A 27,887-nucleotide genomic window follows, 5' to 3' on the forward strand; every position below is an offset into this window, starting at 1 on the left:
ATTGGGGTTTTCGGGTCTTAAAAATCCAAGGCTGGTTTGTGCTCATCTTGTTTATTCTCAAGCCTCCCCAGGAAAGGGGGTGTAAGGGCGTGGGGGGATATTTTGGGGAAACAGGAACTCCAAGTGGTCCTTTCCCTGTTCTTTGTCTAAATCACTTGGCGGTGGCAGCATACTGTTCAAAGATAAGGCGAAATTTGTGCCTTGGGAAAGTTTTTAACCTAAGATGGTAAAAATAAGCTTAAGGGGTTTTTCATGCAGGTCCCCCCATCTGTACCCTAGAGTTCAGAGTGGGGAGGGAACCCTGACAGGTGCTGTGTGGGCCTGGCTGAGGTTAGGACCCAGTGAGGTTGTGCTATGGAGGTGCAGCATTTTTAGGCTCCTAGATTGGAACAAACCGAATGAAGGCTTGTCTACACTCAAAAGTTAAGTCAGATTAAGGTAGGGCATGAATTTAAATTGCAGTGGTTATTCCCGAATAGAGACACTAATTCTGTCAGAAGAGTGCCTTATTTCCTTTGTAGCTTAATCCAGATTAAACTACAGCAGAACAAATTCCCTCAATCCAGACTCAGTGTCCACACAGGATGCTAATCAGGTACAGCTATTCCAGAGTAACTCCACAGGTGGACAAGCCCAGGCACCAAAACTGGGGAGCGGACAGGGAAGGGGGAGGATGGGCTTGGTCCTGACCCAGAACACGCTCTTCTGCCAGTGACCGGCAGGAAGGGAGGTTGTCGAGTCTCAGTCATCTCCAAGGGTGGCCGCATCCCCCAAAGACACTGCAGGTAGCCTGTTCTGGAGGCCCCAATGGTTGGAAGGAAAAGGCAGCTGGCCTCGAGACGTGCTTTGGGCATGGAGGAGACCTCGGGGACTTTCACTTTTTAGTCTCCGTTGCCACCAAAACAACAACAAAAAACCCGACAGTCTTCACTGTTTATGTAGGACCGACCTAAAAACACTATGCCTGACTTGCAGAAGAGCAACTCCCACTGGACTTTAATTGGACTTGGAGTGGGGGGGCCTTCAGGCCCCTGGGAAAGTCAGGCCCCCCAACACTCTAAGCTCCTGGGTACTGGAGCAGCTACACAAGCCTCAGTCCTGGGACAGTTACCAGCAATGCCCCCCATGAATTAAAAACCACCATGAGTGATGCTGTGTTCTTTGCAAGAGGCAAAATGCCCCCCCTCCCCATGCTGGATGGACAAAAAGATGGACATTCCCGGGGCGGGAGACAAACACCCAGCAGACTGCAGCCCAAGGGCTGGATCGAACAGACAAGCCCCAGAGACTGACATACAGAAAGTCGTCAGACCAGTCCTAGGGAGACAGATGCCCCATGAGCACATAGGAACAAGCCCCCAGCCCTAGAGACACCCCCCCCCCAACCATCACACCAGTACCCTAGGGAAAGACACTTTTATTTCCAAACGTCTAAGGCAGTGTTACAAATAACGGAGAGTAGAAAAGAGACTAAAACTCCTCAAGCCTGAGAGCGTAAGAGCAGGGGGACAGAGCCCAGCCCCCTGGGAAGGCAAGTGCCCAGGTGCTTACCACAGAAGGTTCGTTAGTGTCCTGAAAGTTTGATCCTGATCCCATTCAATCCACGGGGTGGAGGCGGGGGACGTCACAGGATGAGGAGTGGGGCAGGGTTAACTAACCCATGGGAGCCACCCTGATCCCAGGTCCTAAACGTGCCCCTCCCCACTGCAGCTTTTCTGGGGAGGAGGCTGTCTGGAAGAGGAATTGGGCAGAACCAGCAAAGGACAGGAACAGGAGATGCCATTCCTGTGGGCTCGGCCGCTGCTGATCTGGAACGGCCAGCGAGCATCTCGGTCCTGGCGCTGGGCTCCCTGCCTCTCCTAGGGGCAGGCAGCACCCCCTCTGCCCCGGCCAGCACTGGGATCCAGCCTGCAGTCACCTGGGAGCCGGCGGAACCGCGCTCCCCCCCACTCGAGCTGCAAGTCCCGCTGGCTCCTGCGTCACTCGGCGTCTTGCGAGCAGGAGAAGGGGCTCCGAGTACCTCCCCTGACCCAACTAGGTGGCTGCTGATGCCAACGGGGTGCGATAACCACCATCCCGCCTCGGGTTGTTTTCCACAGGGTCTGGTTTAAACCCTCCCTGCTGGAGGGAGGACGGTGCCATGGCAGACAGGGCTAAGGGAAAGCTTTGTCCCAGCAGGGAATTTACATCCAAACCTTCCCCCTACTCCTACGCTCTGGGCGCTTTACTCTGCAAATTATTTCAATGCACCCTGAAAACGCACTTCCTGCAGCTCGGATCGCGTCATTGGGCTGGAGAGAGTTTGGACCCGACAGATCCCCTCCCCCTGCAATCCACTTGCCCCCCGAGCCACCGCTGGCTCTGCCTCCGTGCCAATGCTGCCTTAGTTAATTAGAGCCGATGGCCTTGCCCGCTGAATTCCCAGCAGGACCGCTGAGTGCAGGATCGGGCCCACCCAAGGGGAGACTACACAGGAGGGGGCAGGGGGGAAATTCTGCACTCGCCCAGCCATGAGAATCGAATCAAGGAGGCAGCAACTCATTGGCTAGCACCCTGGGGACCTTCTGCATCCTCCTGTCTGCGTCAAGGCCTTGCAGAGCATCTCTTGGCCCTCCGGCAGGAGGGGGACACACGGGCGTCCCGCCAGCTTTGTAAGTGCACCCCCTGCCCCAGAGACCCTGCACAGGCCGTTGCTCCTTAGTTGCACTGGATTCACGAGAGGCACCGGGCAGCTGCCTGGGACACTCGGTGGGTTAGCTGCCCCCGCTCGAGGGAGGCTGGCAGCTGCTGCTTCGTGCCTGTTAAATAAGCCTCTGTGTTTTCACAGCATCACAGCTGCTTCTATCTGTGGATCCCAAAGCATGTGAGGAAGGAGTGGGTGAACTGGTACCATCACCCCCTTTTCTCCCCTCTGCCCCTGCTATATCCGATGGAGAAATGGAGGAACAGGGTAGGGAAGCAACTTGCCCCAGCATCCCACAGCGAGTCAGGGTGAGAGCTGGGAATGGAACCCAGGAGTCCTGGCTCCAAGTCCCCACCAGCTCTAATCACTGATCCCACTCCCCCCCCAGAGCTGGGAAGAGAACCCAGGAGTCCTGGCTCACACTCACACCCCCACCCTCTGCTAAGCTCTAGATCCTACTCTGCTCCCAGAGCTGGGACTGGAACCCAGGAGTCCGGGCTCTGATCACTGAACTCTCTGCCTCTGGAAGAGGAGAGCACTCGGTATCTTTGGGGAGAGCTCAGAGGTACGAGGTACAGTTGAGGGCGTCGGGGGTGAGGAGAAACTGCAGCCAATGCACAGCCTGGCTGGACTCCACCCTGCACGGTCCCTCCCGCGCTGCGATGCGCAGGCCTGGGAGATGCCAGCAGCACGGAACGAGGTTTCACCCCCGCAGCACGGGAGCCAGGGCTGGGTTCTTCGGGAAGCGGGTCCCGTGCTGGGGAGGGCGGGGGCCGGGGGAAGCGGAGGCGAGGCGAGCCCCACCGGGGCTGTTGTCTGGGAGTCTTCACGGTGACGCGGCAGGACCATGGGAGGGCGAGGGGTCCGAAAGCAGCAGGCAGGGGGGCGAGCGGCTCTAGAGCAGGACACAGTCCGACTCCTGCTTATGTCTGTGCCTGCGTTCCCCGGCTGGCCGGCTGGCCGGCTGAGCTCTCCCCTGAAACCAAGGAGACGAAAAAGCAGCTGCTACCTTCAGCGATCTCAGGGTGCTTTTCAGACCAGTCCCATTCCCCCCCTTCGCCCCCCGCCCCAATATCCTCTCCTAGGAGGAGGCGATGGAAGCAAAGAGAGGGGGAGTGACTTGGCACGTGGCCTTGGCGCAGCCAGGGTTGGAACCTGGGGGTCCTGGGGCCAGCCCCCTCTCTAATCATTAGGCAATACTCCTCCCAGAGCTAGGCATCTGAGTCAATGGGCCCCAGTTTCCAGGTCTCTCCCCTGGCACCCTCCACAGGCTTGGGAACAGAAGCCAGGCGCCTGGCCTCACTTCCAGGCTCCAGTCGCTGTCCTGAGAGATGCAGCTGCTGCAGGAGAGGTTTTGGAGTTCGATTCCCATGCAAAGCCACAGATCCCTGATCCGCCCGCTGCCACGGAGCAAAGGCCTGCGGGCCGCGGCTAAGCCGTGGTGAGGAGGAGACAGAACTGCACAGGACAAAGTCGCTGTCCCAGCGCCACCGAGAGTGACCGGCGCGTCAGCCCCACACAAGGGGGAAGACTGGCCTGACCAGAAGAGGGATGCTCGGGCTGAGCTGGGCAACTCCTGGGTGGGAGGGTTAAAGGGAGGCTGGAATGGACCCACCCTGCCCCACCACGCACGGGTTTGAGTTTCCCTCGCCCTAGGCGGGTGCGACCCCCACAGCACCCCCTGCTGGCTGGTCTCGGAGCAGCGCTGACAGGCTCTCCAGGATCCCGGAGGAAGCAAGGTCCTCATGGCAGGGGAGTGGGAGGGGGCTGCAACGTGTTCTGGGAGGGAGGCCAGGGCCCATTACCTGCGCGGGAGGCGCTGCTGGCTGCTGGTGCTGCTGGTATTCCTCTTGCTGCAGCTGGCGTGCAAGCTCTAGGTCGCTCAGGGCAGAGGGGCCCTGCTGCTGTTGCTGCAAGGACAGGGCGATCATGTAGTCCTGGGGGCAAGGGGGGGTGGTGGGGAGAGACGTGGTCAGTGCTGGGACTCCCAGGGAGCGAGACACACGGAAGAAGAGATCTCATACCCCAGAGGGTCCCGAAGCCCGACACTAATTGTGCACATACAGGATCACTCGCCCAGCACTGGGACGCGGCCACCTCTGGGGAGCAACGCCGCAACCATTTAATGACGGCGCTGCAAAACGCTTGGGGGCAGGAACGAGAGACAAGTCGCTGAAGGGGTACGTCAGTCTCAACAGGCCTCTGCACGAATTCACTTAGCAGTGATTATCGGGGGGCGGGGGGGGAGGTTTGGAAGGCTCGGGGGCTCTGGGCTCGGTCACCTGTCCACAGTGACCCCCCTGCCCAGAGGTTCTATCACCCTCGCTCTACGGGGTGTGTGGGGGGGAACGGAAGCTCAGAGGGGTTATGAGACTCAGAGCCACCCAGAGAGACCCTGAGCTCCTATCTCCCTCACTGACCTCCCAGGAGGCCTGGCTCCCAGCGTCACCCTGCTCTAACCACTAGACTACATTGCCCTAAAGATAAGGATCCTGCTACAGCAGATACCGATTCCTGGAGGTGATACATTTCAGTCAGAAGAGCAGGGGAGCTACAAATTCCATTCTCTAGGCCACATATCCTGTCTGGAGCTGGAAAGAGAACCCAGGAGTCCCAGCTCCCAGTCCCCTTTGCTGTAACTACTAGGCCACATTCCCCTCCTCTAGCTGGAAAGGAACCCAGGAGTCCTGAAGCCCAGCCCCCTCTGCTCGAACCGCTCAGATATGCTACTGTAACTAAGCACCTCCCAGCGCAGTCGGGCCTCTGCTGAGCCATTTGTTTCCTACCTGGTCCACCTGCCTCTGCTCCTGGGGGGAGCTGCCGGCCGCCTCCTTCCCCAGGGTGTGGCTCAGGTGGAACTCGGCGTCACAGAAGCAGCTGTCCCCATCCACGTTGTGCAGGCTCTCCCAGGTCACCTTCTCCTCCTGCAGGAAGCCCTGGTCTGTGACCAGCAGGTACAGGTGGCCCTGTGGAGAGATGAGTAAGAGACAGCGTCCCCTTGAGAGCCCTCAGAGGGTGGGCAGAGCGGCAGCCTGTGATCCACTAGGGCACAGAGACAACAACCCCTGGGGACGTCGCAATCAAGGGGAACCATCACCCCACCTCTAGTGGGGCACACAAGCCTCCATGCAAGGCAGGAAAGGAACCTAGATGGGAACCTGGGAGGCAGTGACCAAGAGATGGTCAAGTTCAGGATCCTGACACAAGGAAGAAAGGAAAGCAGCAAAATATGGACCCTGGACTTCAGAAAAGCAGACTTTGACTCCCTCAGGGAACTGATGGGCAGGATCCCCTGGGAGAATAACATGAGGGGGAAAGGAGTCCAGGAGAGCTGGCTGTATTTTAAAGAATCCTTACTGAGGTTACAGGGACAAACCATCCCGATGTGTAGAAAGAATAGTAAATATGGCAGACGACCAGCTTGGCTTAACAGTGAAATCCTTGCTGCTCTTAAATACAAAAAAGAAGCTTACAAGAAGTGGAAGATTGGACAAATGACCAGGGATGAGTAGAAAACTATTGCTCGGGCTTGCAGGAGTGAAATCAGGAAGGCCAAATCACACCTGGAGTTGCAGCTAGCAAGAGGTGTTAAGAGTAACAAGAAGGGTTTCTTCAGGTATGTTAGCAACAAGAAGAAAGTCAAGGAAAGTGAATGAGGGAGGCAATCTAGTGACAGAGGATGTCGAAAAAGCTAATGTACTCAGTGCTTTTTTTGCCTCTGTCTTCACGAACAAGGTCAGCTCCCTGACTACTGCACTGGGCAGCACAGCATGGGGAGGAGGTGACCAGCCCTCTGTGGAGAAAGAAGTGGTTAGGGACTATTAAGAAAAGCTGGACGAGCACAAGTCCATGGGGCTGGATGCGCTGCGTCCGAGAGTGCTAAAGGAGTTGGCGGATGTGATTGCAGAGCCATTGGCCATTATCTTTGAAAACTCATGGCGATCGGGGGAAGTCCCGGACGACTGGAAAAAGGCTAATGTAGTGCCCATCTTTAAAAAAGGGAAGGAGGATCCTGGGGACTGCAGGCCAGTCAGCCTCACCTCAGTCCCTGGAAAAATCATGGAGCAGGCCCTCAAGGAATCAATTCTGAAGCACTTAGAGGAGAGGAAAGTGATCAGGAACAGTCAGCATGGATTCACCAAGGGCAAATCATGCCTGACTAATCTAATTGCCTTCTATGATAAGATAACTGGCTCTGTGGATGAGGGGAAAGCAGTGGAAGTGTTATTCCTTGACTTTAGCAAAGCTTTTGACACGGTCTCCCACAGTATTCTTGCCAGCAAGTTACAGAATTATGGGCTGGATGAATGGACTATAAGGTGGGTAGAAAGTTGGCTAGATTGTCGGACTCAACGGGTAGTGATCAATGGCTCCATGTCTAGTTGGCAGCCGGTATCAAGTGGAGTGCCCCAAGGGTCGGTCCTGGGGCCGGTTTTGTTCAATATCTTCATTAATGATCTGGAGGATGGTGTGGATTGCACCCTCAGCAAGTTTGCAGATGACACTAAACTATGAGGAGAGGTAGATACACTGGAGGATAGGGATAGGATACAGAGGGATCTAGACAAATTGGAGGATTGGGCCAAAAGAAATCTGATGAGGTTCAACAAGGACAAGTGCAGAGTCCTGCACTTAGGACGGAAGAATCCCATGTACCGCTGCAGACTAGGGACCGAATGGCTCAGCAGCAGTTCTGCAGAAAAGGACCTAGGGGTTACAGTGGACGAGAAGCTGGATATGAGTCAACACTGTGCCCTTGTTGCCAAGAAGGCCAATGGCATTTTGGGATGTATAGGTAGGGGCATTGCCAGCAGATCGAGGGACGTGATCATTCCCCTCTATTCGACATTGGTGAGGCCTCATCTGGAGTACTGTGTCCAGTTTTAGGCCCCACACTACAAGAAGGATGTGGAAATATTGGAAAACGTTCAGTGGAGGGCAACAAAAATGATTAGGGGACTGGAACAATGACTTATGAGGAGAGGCTGAGGGAACTGGGATTGTTTAATCTGCAGAAGAGAAGAATGAGGGGGGATTTGATAGCTGCTTTCAACTACCTGAAAGGGGGTTCCAAGGAGGATGGACCTAGACTGTTCTCAGTGGTAGCAGATGACAGAACAAGGAGTCTCAAGTTGCAGTGGGGGAGGTTTAGGTTGGATATTAGGAAAAACTTTTTCACTAGGAGGGTGGTGAAACACTGGAATGCGTTACCTAGGGAGGCGGTGGAATCTCCTTCCTTAGAAGTTTTTAAGGTCAGGCTTGACAATGCCCTGGCTGGGATGATTTGATTGGGGATTGGTCCTGCTTTGAGCAGGGGGTTGGACTAGATGACCTCCTGAGGTCCCTTCCAACCCTGATATTCTATGATTCTATGAAAGGGTTAATGGGCTACTGCAGGCCCAAATAGAGACATTGGGGAAACCGAGGCACGGCTGCCACAAATGCTGCAACAGGCCATAAAGGGCTGTGATGGGGCAGCAGCTGTGCCTCAGTTTCCCCAGTGTCTCTATTTGGGCCTTCAGTAGCCCACTAACCCTTTCCTGCCTTGTGTGGAGCCTCCCCAGCCACAGAGCCCATATGTGCAAATGCACGCAGCAGCGGTTATGGAAGGCAGAGGTGTGGGTGGAAGGGGCCAGGCTGACCTGGTGCTTGATCATGGTGCTGAAGTGGTTGTTTCTGAAGAAGACACTTAGTTCCCCCTCTTTGACCGCAGCTGTGAGCTCGCACAGGCCGTGGTAGGTCAGCTGGGTGGCTGTGGACTCCAGGAACTGCTCGGCGATCAGGCCTGGGGCGGAGAAACAAGGCGTCAGGTGGGGTGCGGGCATGAACTGGGGTGTTAGACTGGTGCTCAGCGTGGGTGCACCGATGATAGGCGTGAAACCGGTTCAACTTGCGCCTACGAATTTACCGACAGTAGCTAAACCGATTTACCAAACCAGAGAGACACAAGGCGGGACGGAAACCAGCGACACAGGGAAGGGAAGTGACTTGCTCAGCATCAGAGCAGGGAGCAGAACCCAGGTCTCCTGCGTCCCAATCCAGCACCCTACCCACTGGGCCACTCTGCCTAGCGACCCACAGCTTGGGAAGTGAACAAGCTGCAGCCTCACCGAGCAGCGGTAGGAAAACGCATGGAGGGGGGTGAGCGGGAATACCTTTGGGGTGGGGGGCAGGTGCTCTGCTGAGCAGCGGTTTAACTCCCTCCACGCCCGTAGAGGAGTCAGCATTTGTCCAGGCAGCCAGGGAACAGCTCGGATGCCTCGTCCCCAGCTAAACCTCCTGGCGCAACCCGACGGCCTGTTTGTCTGATGTAGGTGCAACGCAACAAAGGCAGGTCGGGAGAGAACAGGGTTTCAGAGCAACCTGGCAAGGCCTTAAATGGAAACGCAGCCAGGCGCGGGGTGACTCCTCCCTGAGCTTTTCCCACCTGACGACACTGGGTGGGCTGGTGGAAATGCGGTGGGGGGTGGAGTGTCCCTTAACTGCAGCACCCCCGCGCTCAGCACAGCCAGGCCTCTTAAAGGGTCGGATGCACATCCTCTGATTCCCTGGGGAACCCCAGTTCCTCGCTGCCCGTGACCAAGCCTGTACCCTGGCTATTCTGCACTCTTCCACTGGCACATGGGGGGGTCCCCTGAGGGTGGCACAGGCTCCCATAACCCCTGATTAGGGGAGACTGTACCCACCCCCGTACCAGTGCAGCAGTGAATCTGGCCATGCCGTTTACCCCACTGCAGATCTGAAATCGCTTCCCTCATCAGGCACCTAACGGGGGCGGAGTGCCCTCGTTGTTCCTCCTCTGTTAACAATGTAAAGAGCCCCCAAAAGGCCAGGGGAGCTCTAGCACCCAGGAGGTCCCCCCAGCCGAGGTTTGGGGGCGGGGAGTTGAGCTCTCCAGGGAATGGGGATTTACCTTCGGTGACCAGGTTGGGGTCGCTCGAGTGTTTGCAGGTGATGATCTTCTCCACCAGCTGGTTGTAGCTCAGCTTGCCCACGGCCTGGGCCGCATCCGGACTCTGGAGCAGAAAGGGGGTGGAGGGGGAGAGGAGACGGCCCAAGGAGCCCGGGGAGGGCTCCAGAGAGGGCTTTTTAAGCAGAAGGGAAAGCGCAGGCCTGACCGGTCACTACCCTGTGGCCCCTTTGCGCCCGTGAGGACGGTGCACAGGGAGTTTAATGCCCAGGCAACCTGCCCCTCCGCCCCACAAGGGGACGCTCCCCTCAAGCAGAGCCAGCCCTGCCCCCACTCCAGGGATTCTGGTGCCATCCTGTGCTCTGGCTATCCATTGCCTTGCAAAGCCCCATGGGGGGCCAAAGAACCAGAGGTGCCAGTCAGGGCCATATGGGTGCCCGCTGCCCCTGCACTGGGGCGGTGCAGGCTGCCTGCCCTCTGTGCCACTGCCAGCAATGGGGCAAACCTGCCCTGGTGTCTCCATTGGTCTTTTAGTGCACCTTTGGTTTTAAGTTGTAAATGAAAGAGTCAGGAGACTGGGGCCCCTGATTATTCCCAGATCTGGGACAGCCGGGCCACCACGCTGCTCCCCTGCCCCCACCTCTCCTGGAAGAAGGCACCCCATCCTTCTGTATGGGGAGAGCTCAGCCACAGTAGCCCGCTCCATCCTTGGCTCTCTGCTGGGCAGCCAACAAGGGCAGCTATTATGTTGGTGGCCTCTTTGGGGTGCAATTCAGACACATCTGCTTTGAAAATGGGACCAGAGCCCTGCTCAGGTCACTCAAACAGCCCTGGGGGGCAGAGTGCTTGGTCACTACCAGCCCGGCTGGATTCGAACTGGCAGCCGATGGGGAAAGAAAGCCTTGCTCTGTTGAAGCCCACAGGAATTTTGCCATCGGCTTCAGCGAGGCCAGGATTTCACCTGCAAAACCCCCGACCCACCCACTCACCCTTGTGTCTCAACATTGGCCCAAACCCTGGCTCTTGGTCCCAGAGATGTTTCTGCTCTTCTCCCACTATCTGGGGGCTGGGCTCGACTTCCTTCTGCAGTCGGGGCCGAAGCTGCCGTCAGCTTGGCCTGACCACACAACATCGCAGAGACAAAATGCACCATCTCCTGCCCAGTTAGACTGGCACCTCCCATGGACCGTCCCCTCCATTCTTGGAGTGGACGTGGACGCGTGTCACCCCGCTGGGTGGAGTGACGGCCCTTGAACGTGCTCCAAACTCTTCATTTTTCCCCCAGACGTTCCCAGCTACCAGCAGCCATAAGAAGCTGAATTAAGAAGCTCTGGACAGGACTTCAGCTTTGTCAATTCCTAAAAACCCCTCTGAGTTTACACCTGCCTTTGTCCTTGATCATATAATAACCATAATGCCATCCAGCTCTTTCCGACTGCTCTTTCGTCAGCAGATCTCACAGCACTTTGCAGTGGGAAAACTGAGTCAAGGGGCGGGGACATGACTTGTCCAAGGTCACCCAGCAGGGCAGTGGTAGAGCTGGAGATGCAACTCAGTGCTACAAGGACCAGTCGAGTGCTCTATCCACTAGATCACACTGTCTCCCCCTTCCCTGCTCCACCCCCTCCACACACTGGCTCTGGCTTGTATCCATTCAACGCACAGGGTGGACTTTACAACAATGGCACTCACCTGGGGGTCCACCAGCCAGCCGTGGTACAGCGGGACGTTCAGGAGGTCAAAGACGATGCACTCCGGGGTGTACTCGAAGTCGGAGACGCCCGTGAACCTCACGTTCACGTCAAGCCCCGTGGACAGTTTGGGCAAGACCATCATGGCATCGTTGACGTTCTGGAGTTGGGAAAGAGAGAGGAGAGCACCTTGTGTAGATAGGAGACAGAGGAGCGGTGGCAAGGGAGGGGCTGGGATTCCTGCTTTCCTCCTATCCCTGCCTTGTTGGTCTCTTACATCCTGTTGTCACATCGTTCATAAGCACTCCAGAGTGGGAACCATCTCTCTGTGACTTGTCCGTGCAGCACCCAGCACAACGGGGCCCTGATCCTCGGCAAGTGTTCCTAGCGGTAACGACTGGCAGTCGGGACTCTTGGGTTCTCTTTCTGGCCCTGGCCACTCACTTCACCAATCTGTGTCCTCCCAGCGCAGGGACCGTCTCTTGTGAGGCCAGCACAGCGTCCAGTACAATGGGGTCCCAATCCTGAATCGGGCACTACTATAACTTAAATACTTCCTAGCCCAGCAGCTGAGACTCAGTCAGGACTTGTCCATGCAGAGACATTAACCAGAGGAGCCATTCCAGAATCGCTCCCCGTGTGGGCACTCCACTCCAGAACACGAGTCACTCTGCCCTAGAACAATCATCACACTTCCAAAGCGGAGTAATTATTCTGGAATGTCACTTTTATTCTGGAACTGAGCATCCACAAGGAGAGCTCCTCCAGGAGAGCTTCTACAGCACTAGTTGGGTCAGTCAATTTCCTGGTGTAGACAAGCCATTAGTGCTTGCAAAATGCTTTGAGCAGAGGAAAGGCCAGCCTGGATCAGACCTGAGCCCACCTACAGCCCAGTATCCCAACTCCCACAACGGCCAGCTCCAGATGCCTTCGAGAAAGGTGCACAAACCCCACAGGAGGCAGACGTGGGATGACCAGTCTCTCCGAACAGCTCCTCCTAGCCCCTTCAGAGATGGATTTCAACCCTGAAGTTCTATCTCCCTTCCAGTGCTCATTTAGTCAGCACTAACTATTCCAGTTTTGGCTATACTTGTTCTCCATATGGACACCCAACTCCTCTTTGAGACGTGCTATATTTTTGGCCTTAGTGGCCTCCAGAAGCAAGGAGTTCCACAGGTTAATCACACGTCTCCTTTTATTAGCTTAGAATTTACCACCTTTTAATCTCCTCGACTGTCCTCTTGTTCTCATATAAACGAGAGAGAACAGAAGAGCCTGCTCGACATTCTCTGTCCCATTCATCACTGCATATGCTTTTACCGTGTCTCCTCTTATTTGCCTCTTCCGTAAAGGTAAAACAATCCCAATGTTTCCAATCTCGCTTCATTGGAGAGTCTTTTCAGGCCTCCAGTCATTCTTGCTGCCCCTCTAAACCCCAGGCTAGTTCTGCCCTATGCTTTTGGGGCTGGGGTAGCCAGAACAAGCTGCACAGCTGATCAAAATCCAGACAAGATGCTCGTGTGGGATGGAGGACACAGGTCTGAAAGGGGCCTTCTGGCTCGCTGAGTCCACAGTCCCTTCTAGCACAGACAACCCTGCCACGGCAGCCCGTTCAGAAACTGATCAAGCTCCATCTTCAGACTAGTTAGGCCACTTTCCCCTCCTATTGGAGGCTGGTCCAGAACCTTCCTCCTCTGGTGGCTACAAACCTGCTTTTAATTTCCAGCCTCCGTTGACTCATGGCCAGTTTAATCCCCATTTGTCCTTGGGCCAGCGCTCTCCTTTAGTTTCAATGGCTCCTCTCCCTAGTGGAAAGGGCCGTAGAAGCAGAAGGTATCCTTAGGGTAGACGCAGCTCTGAAATTGCACTCAATCAACTATTCTGCAACTTATCTAAGCAGGCATCTATCTGGCCTTCACCAGCAACAAATGTGAGTGTGGATTTTTTTTAATCCCTATAACCCAGATGGAAAGTGTTACCTAAATAACTTTTATTTATTTTATATCAGGGCTGGCCAAATTTACTGACCCTCCGAGCCGCATAGAACAATCTACAGAAGTTCGAGAGCCGGGCATAACTGCCGGAGCTCGGGGCTGCTGCCCTGCGGGAGGCACTTACCGGGGCTCGGGGCTGAAGCCCCATTCCTGCTGAAGCCCCGAGCCCCGGCAGGCACACTCCATGGAGCGGAAGCCCTGAGATCATCCTCCCCACTGGGCAGAAGCCCCTACCCAACCACCCCGCTGCAAGACAGAGGTCCTGAGCTTGCCCCACAAGTCTGGTAGGTGGAGAATGGGGGGAGCACTGGGGGCTCTGTGAGCCACACACTAATTTCAAAAGAGTCCCATGTGGCTTGTGAACCATGGTTTGGTCACCCCTATTTTATATAGACGCACAGATTGGGGTTTTTGTTTGTTTACATAGATGGAGAAACTGAGGCACCGGGTAGATTAAGTGGCTCGCACAAGGCCATCAACTGGGCCAATGGCAGAACAAGTCCCTGTCCAGTGCTCTAACTTCTAGACTACTCTTGATAGCTACACAGCTCCCAGATTTGCAGGTTCCTTTGCAACATGTGAGGCCTCTCCCCCTCACAGTGGGGCTGCAGTTCAGGATGACAGGATAGGCATTTTTAAACAGGGTTCAGGTTGGAGCCCTGCCGCCCGGACCTCCCTCAATACTCTGCAGAAGGAGGGGGTGGATCCAGATGGTCTCACCTGCTGAAAGTTGAGCTGCAGCCCTTCCGAATTCTCTTGGGGTTTGATGGATAAGATGCAGTCGCCTTTGAGACAAGAAAACACCCAGTCCCGATTACTAATGGATGGTATTTACCTAGTCCCCCAATACTGTAATACCTGGGCACCATTCTCTAATGTTTTTATCCTCACAGCCCCCCCGTGAGCCAGAACAGGGCTATTATCCCCATTGTACAGATGGGGAAACGGAGGCACAGAGAGGCTAAGTGACTTGACCAAGGTTACACAGGGAGTCTGTGGCAGAGCCAGGAACTGGAGTATCATTTTTGCCTCTAGGACCAGGGCAAGGGCTTGGCCTATCCCTGGGCGTGGACTGGATCTAGATTATGGTCAAGATGGCAAGATGACGATTCCTGCACAGGCTCAATTTGATGGCTCTCTGTCTAGCCCTGCAGCATGGTCCTCATGGGATCAGGGGATGAAGACTGGGATGGAGGCGGGTGTGGGGGGGAACAGAACGGAGACACACTAAATGCAGCCTGTTTCCCATTTGTGTTTGGGGCAGGGAAGAAAGGCACCCACACAAGCAGGCAGGAGATAGCATTAAGGGTCCAGTCCTGCCTTCTTTTTTGTGTACCTATGTCATAACCATACAGATAAGAGTAGCATAAAATCCCTCCTTTACCTGTAATGAGTTAAGAAGCTCAAATAACCTGGTTGGCACCTGCCCAAAAGGACCAATAAGGGAAGAAGATCCTTTCAAATCTGTGGGGGGAGGTTTTGTTGTGCTCTGTTTTGTTGTGTGTTCTCTCGGGACAAAGAGAGGGACCAGGCAGGAAAAAAAAAAACCCTCTCCTAAAACCCTACCTGAAATAAGTATCTAGATTACAAAAATTATAAGTAAAGCAAGGAAATGCGTTAGATTATCTTTTGTTTTAGCTTGTGAATTTTCCCTATGCTAAGAGTGAGGTTTATTTCTGTTTTTTGTAACTTTGAAGTTTTGCCTAAAGGGGAATCCTCTGTGTTTTAAATCTTATTACCCTGCAAAATTACCTTCCATCCTGATTTTACAGAGGTGCTTCTTTTACTTTTTTCTTTATAATAAAGTTCCGTTTTTAAGAATCTGATTGGGTTTTAGTGTCCTAAACACCCAAGAGTCTGGTCTGTGCTCACCTTGTTTACCTATTTGGTTGGTATATTATTCTCAAGCCTCCCCAGGAAAGGGGGTGAAGAGGCTTGGGGGGATATTTTGGGGAAACAGGAACTCCAAGTGGTCCTTTCCCTGAATCTTTGTCTAACTCATTTGGTGGTGGCAGCAATCCCATCCAAGGACAAGGAAGAATTTGTGCCTTGGGGAAGTTTTTAACCTAAGATGGTAGAAATAAGCCTAGGGGGTCTTTCATATGGGTCCCCACATCTGTACCCCAGAGTTCAGAGTGGGGAGGGAACCCTGACATGGTGGCAGCGAATGGGATCGTTTTGAACCAGAAGCACAGACCTGATGATTTTAAAAGCAATTTTTCTTTTGGCTGATTGAAAACCAGGGAGGTTTTTTTTGTTGTTGTTTTTGTTTTTTAAGCTGAGAGCAGCTGGAGATTTTTTCTTTACCTGGAGGCAGAGGAGTTAAGTTACAGCAAGGGAATTTATAAGCTGATTTCCCCCCCTCCCCTTTCTAGCTCTCGGGTTAGGGTAGGCTAAGCGCAGGAAGGCTAGGATGATGGAAAGTGAGGTCCAAAAGAAACTAGAATTAGCCAGATTTGAAGCTGAAGAGAGACAGAAAGAACATGAAAGACAGATGGCCTTAAAATGCTTGGAGTTGGAAGCAGAGGAGAGGAAACAGGCAAAACACTTGGAGACGGAAATGGAGACAAAATGCTTGGATACGGAGTTAGAGCTGAAGTGCTTAGATCTGGAAAGGGCTAAGCTGGGTCTACCAGATAACCCTAACAATCCTTCTCCAGGTGCCGCTCCCCATTCCAAAAAATTCCCTACCTACAAGGTAAGTGATGATACAGAGGCCTTCTTAGAAAATTCTGAAACAGCCTGCCTTGGGTACAGCATCTCTACAGACCAGTATATGGTGAAACTGAGGCCGCAGCTCAGTGGACCCTTAGCAGTGGTGGCAGCAATCCCATCCAAGGACAAGGAAGGATTTGTGCCTTGGGGAAGTTTTTAACCTAAGCTGGTAGAAATAAGCTTAGGGGGTCTTTCATGCGGGTCCCCACATCTGTACCCCAGAGTTCAGAGTGGGGAGGGAACTCTGACATGGTGAATTCCCAGAGAAGCTGATGGGAATTTTGAGCACCCCAGGAACACAGGATAGTTCCAGGAAGCCCAGTGCCCTCAGGTGCTCTCCTGAATTCACCACTTACCGAGATGCGCCATCAACTCGTCTGACGTGATCACTTCCTTCTGGGGGGAGAGTTTCACCTGCAGACAGACGGAAGGTGGCGAAGTTAGTGAAGGACCCTCTCTCCCAGCACTGCTTTGACCCTCAAGGCTTCCCCTTGAATCAGGGCACAGCGATAATCAATACCAATAACATCCTTACGCAGATTTGCCATGCCACATGAGATGGTCCAACTAACCCAGTAGCCCCGCTTCAGCCATATTGGGGTCAGACACTTGGTCCATCTAGTCTGGCTCCTGTCATACTGATTCAGACCATTAGCCCTCTTAACCCATTATCCCACGTTGGGAAACCCACATCACCACCAGCCAACACTGGATGTTTCAGAAGATGGCACGAAAACAACCACCTCACCATAAGGTGGACTTTTCATCCATCAATTGCTAAACACTTTCCCACACTGCATCAGTCTTGTTACCCCTGTTTGACAGATGGGAAAACTGAGGCACATAGAGAGGCAGTGACTTGCCCAAGGTGATAGAGCAAATCAGAGGCAGGGTTGGGAATAGAACCAGGTCTCCTGAGTCTCAGGCCCTGATCTACTGGGCCATGCTACCTAACAACGCTGCACAGAGGTAGAAAAATCCTTCCTGACCGCTGCGGTAGCCAGCAGGTGCCTTGAAGCATGAGACTTGACTACACTTATTTTTACCGTAACGGCAGACACATCCCAGGATACCAAAACCCACTGTGAGTCTTTCCACGCACTTCAGGGGGCTGGCTCTGACCCCGAGATGAGAAGAACCCTGACAACAGGAGTTCAGAGCGCAAATGCTTCAGCGACTACAGAACAGTTCTGCGGCAACAGCAGCTCGGCACGCGTTCCCCACGCATGCGCTGAGAGGGACCATGTCCTCCCAGGGGTCGCTGGAGAGAGCACACAACAGCAGATAGCTAGCATCAGCCCTCAAGTCCCCCCCTGGAGCAGGTTTCCCCAGTGTCCTGGATACTTATCTGGGCCCTGTTGTATCTGAGCACTTTATAGCCCAAGTGCCTGTGTGGGGCTGGGCTATTATCCCCATTTTACATCTGGGGAAACTGGGGCACGGAGATGCTAATGACTGGCCCAAGGTCTCTCAGAGTCTGTGGCAGAGCAGGGACTTGAACCTAGGTCTCCCCAGTACTAGGTCAGTGCCCTAACCCTCAGGCCATCCAACCTCTCAGTACGAGTAGCCTCCTCTGTGCCACTAGATAACAGCCTCTCACATGAACTACATTAGATCTCTAGGTCCTTACCGCCCCCTCCTCGCACCCAGCACACCTGCTCTGAACAGCAGTACTGGGCCTCCCCTAGCTCCCACCTACCTTCCACTGCAGGAACAGGATGTTCATGATGGCCAGGAGTGGGCAGGGCCCGTTCTCACACTGGGTGATGATGGGTGTCCTCTCCCCTTTCCAGCTGATCCACTTCACGCAATAGAAGTCAGGCTCGGTCTCGCCGGCTGGGGGCCGGGCCTTGGTGGCATCAGACGCCTGCTCTGCGGAGCCTGGGCTAGGGCTGGCGATGGGGTCATCCGGTGGGGAGGTGACCCCTCCTGCTCGGATACTCCCGCTTGGGGGAGGCTGCTTCTCTTTGGGGTCCGCCCTTCCTTCTGGCTCCCCACGCTCCAGCCACTTGCCTTTGTCACTGGGCCCTGCTCTCGGGGACGGATCCTTCCTTGGGGTGTCCTCATGCTCCTGGCATGCGGCCTGTTGGCAGCTCAAGCTGCCCTGCCCAGAAGGAGCCTCCTCGCTGTGCGTTACCGCAATCCCCTTTGGGCTTTCTGGCTCCTGCCCATTCAGCATGCGGCCCTGCCCTGCTGCAGCCTGGGTTCCATCCTCCATGCCGGCAGCGTCCTCCTCTAGCCCCAGAGGGGCCTGGCAGATTTCAGGTCTGGTGACTTCTGCGTTTACATCATCCCCTTTCGTGGCCATGGGATCCACCTGCTCAAGTCGGGGCTCCATCTGGCCCAGACAAAACCCCTTCCGCAGTGCCCCTCAATGTCCTTAGTACATTCACCGGGGCAGAGAGCGGATCACGCAGGCTGGTCCCTCTCTGGTAACCAGCTCCAGCTGCAATCCCGGTTCACTTTCCGCTGCAGTCTGACTCTGTCGCGTATTTCGCTCCCGTCCCTGACTCTACAAATTCTCACGGAAGCCAATTCCACTGAACACGACTGGAGGGGGGTAAGCAACAACCACACCTGCTTCTGGAAAAGAAAAAAAATAAAAAATCCCCACGTCTCAACCTAGCCTTTACAAACCCATCAAGTCCGTCCAGTAACAATCAAGGACTATGTTTCTTTCAAGGATATAAAAATAGTATGTTTTAAGCAAAACAAACTCTTATTCATTGATCAGGTTCAGAGCTCTTTCCTCTTCCTGTCTATTAATTTAGATTCCCCATTAAATTTGTTCAAATTAATAAAAAAAGTATATCTAAAAAGAATAAGATTATCATATATAGCTCCTTTTAAAACAGTCTAATTCTTGTTCCAGAATCTATTTAGTGCTGCTTGGTCAGTCCAGGGTATTTAAAAAAAAATAAAAATCTTTGTTAGGCACTTTGAGGTTTCTATGAAAGTTGTTTTTTTAAAGGTCGCCCCCTCCCAAAAAACCTGATTCCAAACTGATGCCTGGCCTATCCCTTATCAATCAATTTCCTCAAGGCAAATTAATCCCAATCCCTCTTCCTTTCATGTTTTAAATTCAATTACTCAGCACTGATGAAATGCAATATTCCACCTGCTCTGTGTGCGTATACTTTGGATAATTATAGCCCAAGATCACCTTTAAAAATAAAAAAAGGTGTCTGCAACTGGCTTCTCAATGCTTTTCAGGGTGTAGAAAAGTAACAATAATCTAGAAAGAAGGGGAGAGATTTTAACTCAAAACAAAACAAAGACAGAACAACTAGCTTGCAAAACAGGCCTGACGTAATTATAGAAAATGTATGTTCCCACCCCCCGCAATCTATAGAGCAAAGATTTTCCTACAAAAAGTATTTTTAAGTCATGAAATAAAAAAAGCAAAGTCAGTGGGGTTGTTTGGCTAATTCTTGCCTTATCAGTGGTCTGGAATCTCCTGATTCCTCCCAATTCTTTACCTAAAGTCCTTTTCTCTCTAGCCTTGAGGTTATGTCAACAGAGCAGAGGGCTGGTGCTTTCTTATCTTGTTTTGACCTGATCTGTAGATCTTTCCACCTAGTGCGTTGACTTGCCTTTCCAGTTTTTCTCCCGTAGCTGTTTTTCTCCCGTAGCTGTTTAACTGGGTTGGGGCATTGGCAGCATTGTCAGATGGAGCTCCAGTAGGAAGACTCCTCCTTGTTCACTGAACAAACACACAGAGGAGAAGAGAAAGAGTGAACTAATAATTCCATTATGAGATTTCCAGTAATCGTTACAGGTCAGCTCATTTGCAGCTGGACAGACACACACCTAATGGATATCAGCTTTGCTTGGCACACAGCAATACAGGCCAGGACTTTCCAGCAACCCGTGTTTTTTTAGGTGCCCAGCTTCAGATGCCTTAAGGGGACCTTGTTTATCTAGGTCCTTTAAAAAGTGTCTGAAGTTGGCTCCCCAGAAACAAGGCCAGCAACATCAGTCCCCTTTTGGAAATCTTGGCTGCATTTCCCGTTTCCGGGCCTTTTTTCCATGCTGATCCCTAGAGCACTGATTCCCTTCCCCATCCCAAACCAACTGCTTCAATTCATTCAAATCCCCCTGCTGTAGCAGGTACAAATTCATCACAGGCAGAGTGGCATAATGGAGAGTGCCCTGGCCTAGGAATTTGGAGAGCTGGGTTCTATTCTCAGCTCTGCCACTGGCCTGCTGGGTGACCTTGGGCAAGTCACTGCCCTGTTCTGTGCCTCAGCTTCCCCACCTGTAAAATGAGGATAATGAGACTGACCTCCTTTGAGATTTACTGATGAAAAATACTAGGGATTATTATTACATGCCTCCGCTGAGTATCCAAGAGATTTAATCACCTTAATCCTTATTCTTCCTCACACCCTCCCCATAACCCCCCCAAATTTATGGCTCTCACTTTTCATGTCAAGTCTGAAAGCAAATGAACTGTAAACCCTCCAAGGCAGGGTCAGTGGGTAGATTCTTACAGGGAGACCTTTCAGAATCCTACTCCGGCCCTTTTTGTTTGGTATGGAAGTTGCTTGGCTCACGGGAAGCACAGAAAGAAAGAAAGAAAACCCCTAGTAGCAACAAAAAATACACACCCAGCCAGAAAACAGCACTTAGGGCATGTCCACACACAGCACTTGTACCATCTTATACCTGTATAAGTATAAAACAGTAACACCCCTCCAGCGTGGATGCAGTTCCAGCCATTCATCGATTCTAAGGCCAAAAGGGACCACTGTGATCACCTCTAGTCTGACCTCCTGCATAGCACAAGCCATAGGACATCCCTGAATTAATCCCTGTTTGAACCAGAGCAAATCTTTTAAAAAGAACATCCAATCTGGATTTTAAAATGGCCAGTGACGGAGAAGCCAACATAGAGAAGAGGTATAAGCTATCCCAGTGTAATGTTTATACTTGTATAACTGCGTTCACACTGGGGGGCTGGACTGGTATAACTATATCAGTTAAAAAAAAAGATCCCCCCCGATATAATTAAGGCTATGTCTACACTAGAGAGCTTTAGAGAGCTTACGACACAGCCGTAAGCTCACTCATGTAGCTGCTCTATGTTGATGGGAGGGAGCTCATGCTACCACTTATGCCGGCGTAACTTATGTCGCTCAGGTGGGCGGCTTAAGTTTTGCTGACATAAGCGGTCACGCAGACATAGCCTCAATCAGTCCAAAAACCTGTGTGTAGACCAGGCCTTCTAGTTAAAGGAAAGATGCCAATCAAATGCATGCAGCCAACACCCTCCCTTGCTTTAAACCCCTCCTTAAGGCACACTTCCAGAAACCAATCATAATGCAAAGTTAACGATATGCTAAGTAGGTGGCCTGTTAGCACCTCATTAACATCTTGGTCATTTATCATTTAGGCACACAAACCAGCTGTATGGTTCCTTAGCTAAGTCCTGGTCTACACTCCAGAGAGAGATCTTAAGGCAGCTTACATCAACCTAACCCTGTAAGCCTACACCCTAAAATGCAGCTCCCACTGGTGTAACTTGCCCACAACACCAACTTAATAACTCCACCTCCGCAAGAGGCGGAGCGCTTAGGTCAAGGTAGTTAGGTTGATGCGGTATCAGTGTAGACACTGCATTGCTTACATCGCCTGTTGCTACTTTTCAGAAGCCGTGCCACAATGCCCCGCGCTGACAGTTAAATCGCTGCAAGCGCTCCTGGTGAGGACACAAGGAGCGTACCACGCACGTGCAAAAGCAGTTTAATTACTCTGGTGGCTGTACATCGACATAACTCAGCTCGCCTTCATTTCGTAGTGTAAACTTGCCCTAATAGAGTCTTCCATGCGTGCCACCCATCTTCCCCACACCCTTCTGTCTGCTCTGCGCCCTGCCGGCACTTCTCCACATTTAAACCCTGATCCTGCAGAGACTTAACAAACATGCTTAACTTTATATACTGCAAGCCCCACTGAAGTGGGTGTATTTTACCACTGGCTTCAGCAGGACCACGCCATACTTGGAGGTCATGGGCTCAGCGCAGGAATCAGTGGGCGAAATTCTATGGCCTGTGTTATACAGGAGGTCAGACTAGATTACCATAATAGTCCCTCCTACCCTTAAAAATCTAGGACTCTGAACTGTAATATCTGTAGGGCAAGGACTGTCTTATATTTGTATAGAGCCCAGCACCCTAATAATAATCATAGCTCTCAGCTGGCTCTTTTCATCAGTAGATCGCAAAGCACTTTACAGAAGAGGTCAGATAGGGAAACAAAGGCACAGAGAGGGGAAGCCACTTGCCCAAAGCCACCCAGCAGGCCAGGGGCTGAGTCAGGAGCAGAATCCAGGTCTCTTGAGTCCCAATCCAGTGCACTACCCACTAGCCCACACTACTGGGATCCTGCTCTTGATTTGGCCCTCTGGGTGCTGTTGAAATAAAAAACAAACAAACATAATAATAATTATTGAGTGAAACAAAGATGCCTTATACCGGTAGGGTTTTATTTGCCTTCCCACACAGGAACAGCTATCCCAGGATACTGCACCTCTCTACCAATATAACCATGTCCACACTAAGGTTATGTCTACACGACACACTTCTGGCGGTCAGCGATGTGAAGAGCTGCGATTCCTGACTGAAACAGCTGTACCAACAAAAGGCCCTAGGGCGGACACAGTTGTGCAAGCAACACTGCGCTTTTCCTGGTCTCGCTTGTTTTGCTCCGGGCAGAGGCTGGAATAAGCTGTACCAGCAAAAGTGCAGTTTTGCCAGTATACACAGGCCCCGTCTACACTACAAACTTACGTCAGCATAACTACATCACTCAGGGGTGTGAAAAATCCCCCCCCGCCCCGAGTGATGCAGTTATACCGAGCTAGCCCTGGGTGCAGACAGCGCTGTCGGCGGGACGGCTTCTCCCGTTAACACAGCTCCCGCCTCTTGCGGAAATGGATGAACGACGCCGACGGGAGAAGGGCTCCCAATGGCGTAGCAGCGTCTCCACTGATGCGCTACAGAGGCTTTGGTGCAGCTGCAGCTTTTTAAGTGTAGACCTGCCCGCGGCATCCGCTGCAGGAGTGCTTTGTTGGTACAGTATACCAGTATAAGAACGGCCATACTGGGTCAGACCAAAGGTCCATCGAGCCCACTATCCCGTCTTCCGACAGTGGCCAGTGCCAGGTGCCCCAGAGGGAATGAACAGAACAGGGGATCATCAAGTGACCCACCCCCTGTGGCCCATTCCCAGCTTCTGGCAAACAGAGGGTAGGGTCACCGTCCCTGCCCACCCTGGCTAATAACCATTGATGGACCTATCCTCCATTAATTTATCTAGTTCTTTCTTGAATCCTGTTATAGTCTTGGCCTTCACAACATCCTCTGGCAAGGAGTTCCACAGGTTGACGGTGCGTTGTGTGAAGAGTATGGCTACACCGGCTGAGCACCGTAGACATGGGCTTGGAGTAGGGAGGTTTACTGCTTTATAGTGAAAAAAGAAAAAGGAGTACTTGTGGCATCTTAGACACTAACAAATTTATTTGAGCATAAGCTTTCATGAGCTACAGCTCACTTCATCGGATGCATTCAGTGGAAAACCAGGCCAATGGGGGCTGCGGGAAGCAGTGCGGGCCAAGGGACATGTTGGCCGCCCTTCCCGCAGCCCCCATTGGCCTGGAGCAGTGAACCGCGGCCAATGGGAGCCGCGATCGACCGAACCTGCGGACGCGGCAGGTGAACAAGCGGCGGATCGGCTTTGAGAACCACTGTTCTAGGCTCTTCCCACCTCCTGATGACATGAGCAGCACTAAAGCCTCGGCAGTCAGCTGTTGACGGCTCCATCAGAGGGGGATGAAGAACTACAACCAAGGCTCAGAGCTGCAACAGGCCTGAAAACTTGCTTCAGTCAGTCAGGTCTACTGATCTCATTCACACGAGCAGAACGGAAAAAGCGACCGTGTAAAATTTGCCCTTTTCTAGCTACAGCCACAGCTTTAAAAAAAGAAGAAAAAAAAAAAGAGGAAAGTCAAGTCATTTCAGCCCAGATCCAGGAAAGCGCTTAATCACATACTAAACTATCACATAAACCCTATCAGCACATCGGTAGTACCATGGAAGTCAATTGGAACTGTTCCTGTGCTTAAAAGTTAAGCACATGCTTAAGTGCTTTGCTGGATCAGGACCAGAGAAATTTAAAAGCACCCTTAAAAGCAGCCAGGATACATTAAAGCTTCCTCTATTTGCATGCTGAGTACATAGGGGATTCCAGGGAGAAAGGAGAGTGGTGAAGAGTTGCCAGCTACAGTGCTTTGGAAGCCAGAGTACCCTGCATTGATAGAAAAGGATACGGACGCAGCTGTGAATTCTGTCTTGCCATGGTAATTCACTGCCAGCTCCCTTAATGCCAAATCACGAGCGATAATGGAGTTTGTTATGACAGATTACAGAGAGACAGGATCCAGGCGCCCACCATTCATGACAGAAGCATCCAGCTTCCACCTTATTCTCTGCAGTCTAATGTCTGAAAACAAGCTTTCAAAGCCACCTGCAATTTAGGCACCATCTGACCCCTCCTCCGCTACCTCTCTGCCGAGACTAAGGATTGAATGGGTCACGTACATGAGCTTCCCCTTTGGGGGACCCCTCCCCAGACCAAGGTTGAGGCACATTGGCAGTGGGAGAATTGGTGGGGGTTACCTGCCTTGCCAGTGATAGAGGGGACTTGAGATCGGAGACTGTCAAGCCAGCCCTGTTGCCAGCTGGAAATGCTCTTGCTTTAAGAGTATATATCTGATGTTTCTTCCCAAGGAAAATACGATCAGAACATTTGCAGTCACGGTCCTGTCACCAGTCTTGCCTGCCCCAGGTATTAAAATAAATAAAAGTCACTAGTCAGGATCCTAAAGAAATCACGGATTTGTTTTGGGTTTGTTTTTGTTTTTTAATATAGATGTGGGGTTCTTTCTATTCACTTCTCGGCCTCTGAGAGCACTGGCCATTATTTGTCTCCTTGTGCTCCCCTGTCTGAAGTATCCATCTATTCTCTCTTTTCTTATAGTTTTCGCAGACTAGAAGCTCTTTGGAATGGAGGTCCTCTTTTTGTTCTGTTTGTACAGCACCCTAGCACAGTGCGGTCCTACTTTATGACTATAATACAAGTAATAACTGAGCCTTCAGGTTTCATGTTTTCAATCTTTTCTCCACCACCACCGGGGCTAGACACTTTAAAAAAAGGAAAGTTGCAATTCTCCCACACCACATGACACCAGAAGCTGGGGCTTTAAGAAACACATCAAATATCACAAGACTTGCAACAACAAAACAAAAAATTACAAGAGATGGCAATGTTGTGCTCCAGAATCTCACATTCCTTCCCTGGGCCACTCCCCGGAGCTGTCAAAACAGCCATTGCATCACAGCCGACAAAGGCAACTTATCAGAAGTGAAACCCTGAGAAAACACTTTTCACCCAAATTCCTCCTCAGCCATAGTCCACTAGATTGTGTCACTTGCTCATTTCCGTGCTCGGTCTTAAATGGCTAGCAGGCATAGAGTCTAGTGGGGAGAGCAGGACTCCTGGGTTCTATCCCCATCTCTGTCACTGACTTGCTGTAGCCCACTGGGTAAACCAATCCCAGCTTTATGCCTCAGTTTCCCCACCTGTAAAATGAGGACAACAGCACATACCATACCAAAACACATGCGGGGGTGGGAGGGAAGAGGGGGAAGAGAGGAGGGCTTTTAAATGCAAACCTTATTCAGTTAAAAGTTTTGTGACAGGTAAGAACGGTCGTTTACTTTGTACGGGCAGCAAGCAATTTGCTCTGCAAGCCCTCGGACGAGAACACAGATTAGAATCAGAGCTGGTGAAATCATGGGGCTAGATGGGACTATGGCACTGCATTGAAATCAGAGTTGCACCCATTTACTCTGGCGGTGCATTTGGCCCCAGGATAGAAAGGGTTAAGTCGGCGAGGCCTGGGTGGAAAGGGGAAGGGGTCTCCATTGCCACATGAGAAGCTGGCTTCAAATATCTAGGCCTCAGGACCTAGATGCCACGGGGATGGGTGCTCTATAAATAGCTACAAAAAGGGAGGGCTGACCTTTTTACTGGTGTCCTGTAGGATCATCTGAGGGGACAGAGTCATGGGGACCGCAAAACAACGAAGAGAGCTCACGTGCCATTCTCCGTGAGAGATGGGTTTAAGAGAGCAGCTTTTAAACAGGCAAACTAGGGTGATCCATGGCACCCATCCCCTTCCCAGAACACGAGCCGCTTCTGACTGCAAATTACGGGTTTACGAGCTTAGCCTAGAGTGACCCAGTTTCTTAACTGGGGTCCTGTTGTCTGGGCTCTCAGCAGCCACCACGGCTTGCGTGGCTCTCCCGGGCACACTCAGCATGGACTCTCTGAGCCTCTCCCTCCTCCGGGATCCCACGCTCCAGCGCAGCAAAATAAAAGGAGCATCTGCGAAGGAGATGGCAGGCCTTAGGCCGGAACCAGAGAGCAGCCAGGGTCCCAGCAAACTTTCCACACTGGATTCATTGCTTAGTGAATTCAGGCAGCCGCTGCCAGGAGGTTGGATGCCACCCAGGCAAAGTTTCCCCCCTGCTTTGGATAACTTCTCCAAGCCAAGTCACAAGCCTCTGGCTCCACCCCTCCTTGTGTCTTACCACATAACAATCTTTTCTCAAGCTTTGCAACACACACACATGCAAAGAGACGCTCCCAAGCTTGTCCATTAATTGTAGGAACACCGCACCCTAGGTGGCTGGGCATTTGTTCCATAATCGTCCTGAGTTCCCTTTGCAAACAAGCCGCCGGCAAACCCCAGAGACGGGTTCTGAGCAGCAAAGCATTGAGGCTGGGTCTGCACTGCTTCAGAAGCGGGGAGCATGCTGCTCTTGGAGCAAGGGGCAAGATGGGTTTGCCCATATGGGTGCCCCCTGCCGACATTAAAAGCAAAGCTTTTACACCATGCAAACAGACACTGCTTGCTCTGGGGATGAGGGAAGTGGCTTGCAGCAAGCAGGTTTAGCACTTACAGGAGAGATTATTAGCTCTTAAGAACAACCCCAGTCACCCCCCCCCCCAATATTTTATTACAGTGCACCAGCCAAACTGAGTCAGCCACCCCTGCCCCAAAGACAGCCAGCAAATGAGTTGTCGCCTTGCGGCTCCAAACCACCCCCCTAAATTACAGCTGTGACAGTGATCACAACCCACTGATTAGCCCCCTCCCGCACACATACACCCTCTGCAAACTCCCTTCCTCAGCAGCCATATTTCTTTCACAGCTGGCATCTGTCCCACTCCCCACCACGCAAGCCGCGGTGCCTCCAGATTTTTACCTGGCATGGGGGTGCATGTAAAAGTTTCTTTGCAGACTTCACTCTGACGCTGCTTCAGGGCAAGGAACGACTTTTCCTCACCCTCGTCCTGTTGTCAGCACTGCGCTGCTCTCCCGTCCCCTCCCCTCTTAGTGCTCATGTAAATGCAACTAATCCAGATTCTACTATGACTGTGCTAAATCCCTGTATCTTTCCTCCCCCGGACATATAGATGCATGCAAGCTCTCCTGCCTGCATGGGGTGCCCCAAACATCCCTGGAACTCTCTGAGACTACTTTGCTGCCTTCTCTAGGAAGTTTTTTATTTTTTATTTTTTTCTCCCCCTGGGTGCATTGATCAAAGACAGGACTCCAGGCTGCTGGGGAAAGAAAAGCCGCGTGGGTTTCTTGGCCTAGCTTTTGAGTTTGCAGAAGAGACATCTGCTGGGTTGGAGGATTTACAGCAGCCAAGGGGGAGGGAAAAGAGATTGTTTCCCCCCTTCCCTCCCAGTTGAAGCAATGCACAAGAGCTAGCTGGAGAAAGAAAGGCAGGGCAAACAGTAGCAACGAAATTAGCCTTACT

At 52.3% G+C, this 27,887-nt stretch overlaps 1 protein-coding gene across 9 annotated transcripts; it reads right to left on the minus strand.

The window, feature by feature from the left end:
* Positions 1–1,400: 1,400 nt before the first annotated feature.
* MINDY1 (MINDY lysine 48 deubiquitinase 1) lies at positions 1,401–27,682 on the minus strand. Of its 9 annotated transcripts, XM_073322512.2 has the most exons (12): positions 27,327–27,679; positions 22,280–22,405; positions 19,587–19,696; positions 17,693–18,576; positions 16,350–16,407; positions 13,999–14,063; positions 11,286–11,444; positions 9,597–9,699; positions 8,326–8,468; positions 5,470–5,649; positions 4,489–4,620; positions 1,401–3,659 (listed from the first exon to the last, which is right to left on the minus strand). In XM_073322512.2, the coding sequence occupies exons 4-12, from the start codon at positions 18,329–18,331 to the stop codon at positions 3,579–3,581; spliced, it is 1,560 nt and encodes a 519-aa protein (XP_073178613.2). In that variant the 5' UTR covers positions 18,332–18,576; positions 19,587–19,696; positions 22,280–22,405; positions 27,327–27,679; the 3' UTR covers positions 1,401–3,578. The 9 variants fall into 9 exon arrangements, with proteins under 9 accessions (XP_073178613.2, XP_073178618.2, XP_073178610.2 ...); XM_073322517.2 differs by lacking the exon at positions 22,280–22,405 and having other exon boundaries at positions 4,489–4,593; XM_073322509.2 differs by lacking the exon at positions 22,280–22,405.
* Positions 27,683–27,887: the final 205 nt, after the last annotated feature.

Source organism: Lepidochelys kempii, chromosome 24 (genome assembly GCF_965140285.1).
Source record: "Lepidochelys kempii isolate rLepKem1 chromosome 24, rLepKem1.hap1, whole genome shotgun sequence".
NCBI classification, from domain to species: Eukaryota; Metazoa; Chordata; order Testudines; family Cheloniidae; genus Lepidochelys; species Lepidochelys kempii.

What these genes read in the sequence shown, in the direction of transcription:
- MINDY1 (XM_073322516.2), bottom strand. Translation starts at nt 18,331, where the DNA reads ATGGAGCCCCGACTTGAGCAGGTGGATCCCATGGCCACGAAAGGGGAT. An exon ending in GCTGGCTGGTGGACCCCCAG is followed by an intron (nt 9,700 to 11,285) that starts GTGAGTGCCATT and finishes TTTCTGCTCCAG; the next exon opens with AGTCCGGATGCGGCCCAGGC. An exon ending in CCCCAACCTGGTCACCGAAG is followed by an intron (nt 8,469 to 9,596) that starts GTAAATCCCCAT and finishes TCTCCGCCCCAG; the next exon opens with GCCTGATCGCCGAGCAGTTC.